This window comes from Haplochromis burtoni, unplaced genomic scaffold, assembly GCF_018398535.1.
Source record: "Haplochromis burtoni strain Fernald_Lab_line unplaced genomic scaffold, NCSU_Asbu1 Contig_50, whole genome shotgun sequence".
NCBI classification, from domain to species: Eukaryota; Metazoa; Chordata; class Actinopteri; order Cichliformes; family Cichlidae; genus Haplochromis; species Haplochromis burtoni.
Window position 1 is genome coordinate 1,414,406 of NW_024582411.1, and position 9,474 is coordinate 1,423,879.

Genomic DNA, 9,474 nt, shown 5'->3' on the forward strand with positions numbered 1-9,474 from the left:
AAAAAAAAAAAAAAGTAATCACCTCCCCCTTATGTGTACCATTCATTCACTGTGTCTCAAAATGACACTTTTACAACCATGATGCACATTTAGGATGATTTTCATTGTAAAAATACTGTTGCCCTGTTTTTAAGTATTTGGTCACATCGGACCTTCGGTCTAATTACAAACCATAAATAAACATGTGACGTCAGCTTAAAGGTGTAACTACAACTTCTGCAAGTCACAGAAGGAACTGTGCACAGAAATATCCATCGCAAGGTGCCTGTATCAGCATGTGTGCGTGTCTCTTTGGGGGGTGGCTGCCGAATCACGAACTGTGTCATTCACGAAGTTAGAAACACAGCTGCGATTACAATTTGGAGACTAACCAACACACAAATAAATTAAGATATACTTCTCTGAAAAGAGGCACAAGTACTAAACTGATAAAAAAAAAGAATTAGTATCTACAAACAAAAGGAAATTAAATCATAAATATTCAACACTGGAAATATTAGTTATTAAACAAAGTCACAAATTGAAGAAAGCCAGTCTCACAAAGCTCTTTTCTCCAAAGACGGGTTTTCTTCAGGAATCGGGTCCCTTTAAAAACCACTCCAACTCTTCCAACTGACGCCCTGTAGCTCTACACATTACACTAGTTTACATCGTCTCCATCCTAACCGACAGCTAAATCAGATTTGAAAGCGTATAAAATGTAGCGGCGTTGATGTACTTCTGACAAACTATACACAGAAAACACGGCAACAACGAGGCGTAAAACGGGGCCGATCCTATCAGAGACCAGCACCTTGTTCGTGCACACACTTTAAAGGGAAACTAGACATGACATTGAGGGGGAAAGCGTGAACAGTAGAACAATATCTAAAAATAAAATCTGTAAATTCTGTAAAGGAAGAGAAAAAAAAAAACTACGCTGATCTTAAAGCTAAAATGCAAGCCTGTAAAAAGAGAATAAAAACTCATGAGCCATAAAACTGGCCTTCCATCATTCCTGGATTCATTCAGAGCAAGATTTGAGTCAACCTTTGGTCCAGAGGTCACTGGCAAACTGCTTACGGCGACATGAACTGTACAGTACAGTATCCAAACTGTACAGTATCCATTTACAAGAAAACATACGTAGCGGGCTCTATTCGTGCATGTTACTACACTATCCTGGATGAGATGTGCAGTAGCATTAGTGAATGCTGCTGCTTTTTCAACATTCACTGAATCAATCACATTAATAACCTGCTGGAAAGGCTTTAAAAAAAAAGAAAAAAGACTACTACTCCTGTTCATGCGTGCCTGCCGCAGAATGACACCAACAAAATGACACTAAAGCACACAATAAAAATATAATATATATATTCTACATATAATATATTCTGCTCTAGGTGCATGTACATATACGAGATATAGGTCATCTGAAGTTAGCATTTAACATTTTAATGCAGGTAATGTAAGTTTTTCCTGATTTGTCCAGTTTTCCAGCACAGCTTTTAGGATTCTAATATGTTAGTACGATGCCAGGTCTCTCTTGGAAATTAGATTGTTAATCTCAATGAGAATTTTTACCTGGTTAAATAAAATAAAGGACTAATAATGTTTTAGCTTTTTCTGTGAATGAACACTGACAGTTGTAACATAGATGTCAAAAATTCACACTGTTATAAAACATTTTTGTTATACAGTAACTAATTTGGACACATTTAGCGATACTGGCTTAAATCAGACTCTCGTGGTAATTTGTTTTTATGATCCATATTCATATTCACTGTAAACAATGCAGAAGAGGCAGCTTCAGGCAAACTTGCTGCCTCCTGGTGATGATTTTTTTTTTTTTTTTTTAAATGCCTTAAATTTTGTCACGCCGTCATTACAAAGCCTGTACACTGTGGTGGATACTGCAAAGTATTTCATACTCAAAAAGACACTGATCAGCCACAACATTAAAACCCATCTTCCTAATATTGCATGGGTCCCTCAAGAACACCTCTGGCGGAGTCCTGATCTCTGGTGGCGAGGATCCTTCTGGACTTGGTCGGTAGTAAATTGAGGAGTCCGTAGACCAGGCTTGTTCCAGCTCAAATTGTCGATGCTTGACATCACTGGGATCTGGGAAGCGTGATGTTCCTTGAGCTGTATTCACGCTGGTCAAACAACAGGTCCAGTTATCCTCATGAATGTCAGGAACCAAGTTCTCCCAGCGGGGCGATAAACTGCATTAAACTATTGAAGGTTTTATTATTGTGGCTGACTGGTGTGTGTTTCACATCTGCACTGACGAGCTTTGCTTGAACTACAAATATTTTAGTTTATAGTCATCAGTCTATTCAACTGGCCTTGACAAGACTGATTTGCAGCAAAATATAACACAGAAAAGTACAGCACACCTAGTGAGCATCTGAGCTTCCATCATCGATGAAACCAAAGTCACTTTGTGACAAAGACAACTAAAGCGGATTTATTTACACTATCGGGTGCAAGCTTGCTGCTACAACAATGAAATATTACCCACAAACAAACAAAACTTAATTGCGATATTACATAAGATTAGTGTGTATTCGTTTTTACAGCTCATCCTTTGTCTCTCATTTCTCTGCCTGCTCCAGCCTTCTTTCACATTTTCTACACTGTTGGATCACATGACTCAACAGAAGCTACCTACCAGGGGTGTCAAACATGAGGGCAGAGGAGCCAATTCAGCCCACTCGAAGACTTTAACAAACTGTAGAACTTGCACAATCTTTGGTCTCTTCAGTCTGTTGGTTTTTTTTAATAGCAGTAGTTAAAAGTAATTAAAAATCATCCAACTAATGAGAGTGGCTGTCTAAACCAACTCCCTCTTGAAAAAGAAATAACTCATGGCCTGTCATGCTACACTGAGGTTAAACCAAAAACATCTCAGACTGTTGGTTCTTGTTTTCTTTTTGAAAAATGGAGGATTCGTTAACTTATGTTTATTAAACTTTTTAAAGTTGAAGTTCAGTGATTCAACTGCCCTAACACCCACTGAAATGAAATCAAACTGATTTCATGTGGTCCTTGAACTAAAACCCCTTCAACCCCTACATACCGCACTCCTCTCACTGTGTCACACAATCCATGCTCCGTGCAACCAAAATACAAAAGTTTTTAAAAAAGGAAAGAAAAAAAAAAAGAATGTGATTTGTGAAAACACCACAAGAGCTAAAAGATACCGCAAATAACATTAGTGAAATTCTACTTACAGATAGAACTCTAACAAATTCCAAGGATTGCTGGTTAGTGTCTTTCCCGAGGTCTAAATTCAACATCTTTCAAAGTTTCACGGAAGTTTCCTTCTCTGGAGTCCATTGCCATTTTCAGCCATTCAGTCATTGAGTTAGAGATGTTTATGTTTCATTTCTTTTAGTTATCCGAATATTAATTTGTCCACTTTATCTTCATGATCACTATAAAATCTTTAGCTCATCTTAACTGTTCTTTCCTAACACACCCTTAAAAGAAGACCAAATCATATGCATATAGTTCAGAAAAAAACAAAACATGAAGTGACCACAAATAAACACATCACTGAGGGTTAATTTTAAAGGTTTAACTTACATAAAATTCCTAAGAGACAATATTTGGACCTACAAATTTTTACAATCTTTCCACATATAAAACTTTTTAAAGAAAGAAAAAGTTATAAACCTGCATTCAATTAGTAGGAACGAGTTATGTTGCTGCCCGGCTCCTGCAGGCTGACCAGCAGATCGTCAATCTTCTCCATGTTCTGAGAGGCAGACATGGTGTTCGGCACAGTGCCAGACTGAGAGAGGGACTGGCTGAGCAGGGACTGGATGTGCGCTTCACTCTCTCTCTGGTTCTGACCAGACTGGCTGATTGCTATTATCTGATCTGACAGCGTGTTTCCAGGAGTTTCCATCAACTGGCCGCATTCTGCAAGGAAGGAACCGAAAGAGCTTCATGACTCAACAGGAACCACAGTCAAGAAAATAACAAACCACAGGCCCTTGAATAAAGTAAGCAGTGAACAGATTATTAATTACTTATGCTTTGGTCATAAATTTGAATGAAAAGTGGAGACACTACTTTACTGTCAATAATGAGTCCTCACAATCCAGATTTGACTGTACTCAATTCTTGCCAATTTGCAACCTATAAATCAGACTTAAAAATTGTGTTTTGTTTTTCTTTTATTGGACAATTAAAGGATGGGGATAAAAAAAAACAACTTTACAAATATGTTAAAGATGAACATTAATAAAAATAAAAAGGATAAATTCTAATACTGGTATTTCACAGACATGTGAAATTTAATCTGAAGTAACTCATTTTTGCCACTTGAGGGCAGCAGAAACAAGTAGTGATACATAGAAATACAGTCTATGCCAGGGGTAGGCAAGTCCAGGCCTCGAGTACTGGTGTCCTGCAGGTTTTAGATGCGTCCTTGATCCAACACAGCCTGGAGTTGCCTAGCCCTTGTCTATGCAATGAATACATTAACTTTCTATCACGCTTTAAGTTGATGTGGTGAATCTACTGAATAGATACGAAGCAATGCTCAGTAGTCAAAGTTGTGAGTCTCATCACTCAACGAAGCTTCTTTTTAGCTCTGCTAAATAATGAAGAAGAAAAATGGGCTTTTTGACTATGTAATACTCCTTTAGGTTTACCAGCTAATTACTAACTGTATCTTTTCTTGCCATAAACAGCTGTTTGCTGCATCTGGAAACAACTCTAATGAGAGCAACCAGAGTGAACTAAAAGTAACTAAGTGATAATCTTGTTCCTCACTTCTCACTTTGAGTCATTTCAGCAGTTTCAACAACGTGCACTTGCCTAATAAATTCCTTACCGTTCTGGATACCGAAAAGGAAGAGGCCAGCTTGTTGAGGCTGGCTGGATTGATTGACGCTCCCACTCACAGCTGTTTGAAACAGAGATCCTGGCTGTTGAACAGGGGAGGACGTAGTTGTCTGGAGGTTTGCCACGCCATTCTGTGAGGCAAACACGGCTGATTGTGCAAGCTCCTGAGCGGCCAGACCCCCCTGCAGAGAGGCCATAGTGGACTGAGGCATGAAGAGACCCACAGGCTGCTCCTCTCTGTTGCTGCTGTTCCCCAGCTGCATAGGTTGTTGCTCCTGAAACATGGCTTGCTGTGGTGGTTCAGTAGGGTTCCCTAAGGTCATGGGTTCTGGGCGATCTTGCTGGGTTACCGTCACCATGTTGGCTTGAGAAAAGGGCAGAGGGGTGTTTTGGGGCTCTTGAGAAACTAGACTGTTGTTGGTCAAAGGAGGCATTTGGCCTTGGTTACTGAAAAGGATGCTAGAGCCCTGGTCTGGTGTGGAAAGTGTGTTGCTGCAAAACAGCAAGCCAGCCTGCTGTTGCTGCTGCTGCTGGCCTGGAGAAAGTGAATTTGTAGATGAATGTGGGGAGATGTTCTGAAACAGGGTGGCCTGCTGGGCTGGCTGTGTGTGGTGTTGAGGCTGAGATGGTTGCTCCTGCTCCATGGGGCTTCTCTGCTGGATGGGGGAGATCTGGGTCTGAAATACTGACTGTGGTTCAGGGGAAGAAGATTGTAAAGCGCTAAGGAAGGCCAGCTGCTGCTGCTGTTGCTGCTGCTGCTGCTGTTGCTGGGAACTGTTGTTTGAAAGCTGATTGGACATAGAGGTCTGGGGGAGGAAGAGTCCAGGGGATGAGGCTTGCTGCTCTGGAGACTGTAGCACTGTCATGGTGCTTTGGAAGAGTGCAGCCTGGACCTGTTCCTGGGAGGCTTTTTGAAACAGCGCCCCCTGTGGATCCTGCGTTTCTGCCAGAGTGCTGGGATTGTGAAACATCGGTGGTGAAGAGTGAGATGGGGTCTGCTGGAGGAAGTTTGTCTGGATAGAAAGAAGATCATTTGCCTGCTGAAAAAGAGCTGCTTGCTGTTGCTGCTGCTGCTGCTGTTGTTGCTGTTGTTGCTGTTGCTGGTCCGGCTGGAAAAGTGATCCCTGGTTAGTCACCACACCTGGTGATGAGACCTGAAGCTCTCCATTCTTGGCCTGGGATGCATCCTGAAACATGGCACAGTGCATCTGCATCTGTGACTGAAACAGCTGCTGCTGCAGATTCTCCATAACCTGCTGCTGCTGTTGCTGCTGCTGAATTTGCTGTTTTTGGATCTGTTGCTGATGCTGGATGTGTTGCTGCTGCTGTTTGGTTATAGGGTTGTCAGATTGAAGTGATAAGTTACAGTATCCTTTGGCTTTTAGTTGTCTCACTGCTTCTTCCAGCTGGGCTACTTCATCTGGAGGAAAGAGTGGCAGCTGCTGCGGTTGAGATGCAGGTTCCCCACACAACCTTCCCACAGCTCCAGAACTGACACCTGGCCTCTCCTGCCTGAGGCCATCTCTGGTCTCCAAAAGGAACTGCTGTGATCCTTGCTGAAGCAGAGAGTCTGCAGGCACAGAGAATGAGCTGCCCGCAACAATGTCCTGCTTCTGGATGGTGCTTAAGGGCTCAGCGCTGGTAAAAACAGGCGCCTGGCCTTTGTCAGGATCACCTGCAGGCTGAGACAGGTTGCTGGAGAATACTCTGTTTTTATTTAGATGTCCTGCCGTCATATCAGAGTTCTGCTGGGCTGGGCACAGATCACCAGTCTGCTGATAACCCACAAAACAGAACACAAAAGATGTGCTTCACTTTGCTTTTCAGTTATGCATCACTGTTATTCTCTTTTTCAAAACACAGAATACTACCTTTATGCTTTATTTCAGGGACAATAAAACATGAACGAATTGAACGACTTGACTTTAAAACAAATTATGACAGCAACATATAAGATAAAAGCTTCACCTTAAATACTCCTGAAGACTGAAGGTTGCTTGTCACCTCCATTGGAGTGACATCTTCTCTCTTTACTAAAGACAACAAAGGCATCAGGGATCTATCTACAACCGTACGAGTAGCAAGGATTACATTACATTTTTTTCCATGTATTCACTTTACTATATATAGGAAACCTTGGTGTCTTTGTTAAAAAATTGAAATAAATAAAAAATAACCTTTAATTTGCTCATCAAAAGAACACGTCTTCACTGGAGAAGGCAACTCTTTCTTCACAGGAACATCGATTGTTGCTGCAAGTGTCAGCAAAACGACAAAAATCAATGCACAGCAAAAATGTTAGTTAAGTAAAGCTACATATGATGTGAGTGGACAGCTAATTAAATTGCTTACTAAATTTTAGTTTAGTTACTTTGTCACACCTTACAGTGTTTTACCCAGAGGACTAAAAGGATATCAAATTAACTAGTAAAGAGACAATTTAAAAGGTAATGACTGCTAAAATAACAATGACAATATATTGATATACTCAACAAAGAAGTGATGTAAGTCTTATGACTACTGTACACAAGAACATTCATAAAAGCATAATTATATATTAAAACAAAAAAGTTTTTAAGGCCCAATCACACAGGCTAATAGACTGGTTTGCGAACCCCTGGCAACCATCGGTCACCAGGAAAAGAATGTGTATTCCTCAAGGCCAAACACCTAGAGAGTGAAAATTTGGCCTGTGTGTCTGGGGTGTTAAATACAATCCAGCTTTATTTTCTAACTAGGTTGGTCTGCTTTGGTACCAGTCAGTAAATCTAATCAGCCATGTGTGGGAAATGACCCAGTAATCTGAAGGCTACATGCAAGGTTACCAGAATCCCGATTACATTTTCATGGTCATCTTTCTATCAGCCGATTGTAAAAAGGACACACTTCATGTGAATTAGTGTGAAACGGATTCAAACAAACCTGGATCTGGAGTGTAAGTAAATGGCTGAACGTCATGGGATCTCCCAGCATTCGTCACCACGTAGATTCCTACACACACTTTAGATGTGATGACTTGGTTCTGGTAGGGAGGAACCTTTACTATCAGGTGATTCTTTGGGATGATAAACAAAAAAAATCATCAGCAAACACGACTACAACAATAAGACTACCCAACTTCAGCATTCTGCTATAGAGATTTCTATGACACATCTGACATCACAGTGAAACCAAATATAAATGGGCAATAAATCATATTTCTTACTCTCGCTGTAGACGATGGATTTGCAGCTACCAGATATTGATATTATTTTGCTATTAATATTAATCCTACATGCAACCCTCCCATTTATCCAGGCTTGGGACCAGCACTTTGAGTCCACTAGCATTCCAGCCTTGACCCTGGGATCTGATTGTGTCTGAGGCAGATGTGTTAGCCACTAACATGCAGCCATGTCAACTAAATATCAATGACAGTAGCACTTCCAGCTATCAGCAGCTGGTGGCGGTAACACTTGGCTCAATAATGAAGAAGCACAGAAGACCATTAACCGACCAAAGTAATGCCAAATTATCTTTCAAATCATCAAAGCATAGTTAGCCGAGTTGGTTCATTCAATCATGTTTGTTCAGCCTTTCCAAACAATACACATCACAACTTCAGATAACTGTAAAACTGGTTTATGAGGGTGTCAAGGTCTTAGCAAAATGTGAATACTTTCATTTGGCAGCTGCAGATTCATCGCTCTGGTCATGTCATTTAACAAGAGCAAAGGTTCAGACTGGACTCTTGAGACACACTCAGTAATAACCTCTAAGATGGAGTGTAATTAGGTCAGAACACAATGAGACTACTCAAACCTTTGAACAGCAGCCATTTAAGATGATTACATCTAAAGCCACTTACCAGTCTGAAATGGCTGCATCTATCTACTGAGCTCGTTAGCCATTACCATAATTGTTTGTCACAAAAAAGATTAAAAATAGATAAAAAACACACCTGGTGAAAAAGCTCCATGTCAATTTCAGCCTCTGCCTTCCATGACTTCTCATCTGAAACACAGAAACGATGTAAAGCATCAACCAGAGAAATGACCTCACCTATAATAACCCTGCAAAACATAAAGCTTTACTACTGACCAGAGGCATTCTCGTGAAATATGACTTTGGTGTCTTTAAGAAAGTTTTTTCCAATGATGAAGACCTCCTCTCCACCCCTCACTGAACAGCTGTGCAGTGACTTTTTCAGTATTTCAGGCACTCCTGCTGGCTGGGCTGTAAACACAGCAGATACACATCATGCATTTATGTTTTAAAGTTTTATTTATACGTGCAACCCAGGCAGAAATAAAATGAAATCTAACAGTAACAGCAAAGAAATTCATGCTGAAAGGACTGAAGCAGTGATTCAAAAAACTAATATGAAAACAAAAATTTGTAAAGTAGATTGGCAGCTTTGTTTTGCCTTTTCAAATTAAAACTTTCAGTAAATATAAATATTTCAAAGATATTTTATCAAAAATGAAAAACTGATCACCAAGTATTGAGAAAACTGTAAATGCAAATGCTTAACACACCCTTTACCTTCAACACTGATTTTGGGGGGCATTGTCTACTGTACACCACACCCATATTGTGTGGATATGGACACACACACACACACACACACACACACACACACACACACACACA

General features: G+C 40.5%; 1 protein-coding gene across 9 annotated transcripts in view; it reads right to left on the bottom strand.

Annotated features, from left to right (window-relative positions):
- Positions 1 to 2,137: 2,137 nt before the first annotated feature.
- The window catches only part of nfat5b (nuclear factor of activated T cells 5b), a 37,177-nt gene continuing 29,840 nt past the window's right edge, over positions 2,138 to 9,474 (bottom strand). For 7 of the 9 annotated variants that reach the window (XM_014335906.2, XM_014335911.2, XM_042220547.1 and 4 more), the window contains 7 exons: positions 8,923 to 9,057; positions 8,783 to 8,835; positions 7,765 to 7,897; positions 7,020 to 7,094; positions 6,811 to 6,875; positions 4,832 to 6,617; positions 2,138 to 3,912 (listed from right to left, as the gene is read on the bottom strand). In XM_014335906.2, coding sequence (XP_014191392.1) covers positions 3,674 to 3,912; positions 4,832 to 6,617; positions 6,811 to 6,875; positions 7,020 to 7,094; positions 7,765 to 7,897; positions 8,783 to 8,835; positions 8,923 to 9,057 — 2,486 coding nt within the window. In that variant the 3' untranslated portion in view covers positions 2,138 to 3,673. The remainder of the gene's footprint in view (positions 3,913 to 4,831; positions 6,618 to 6,810; positions 6,876 to 7,019; positions 7,095 to 7,764; positions 7,898 to 8,782; positions 8,836 to 8,922; positions 9,058 to 9,474) is intronic. The other 2 variants (XM_042220545.1, XM_005929541.3) reach the window with 1 other exon arrangement.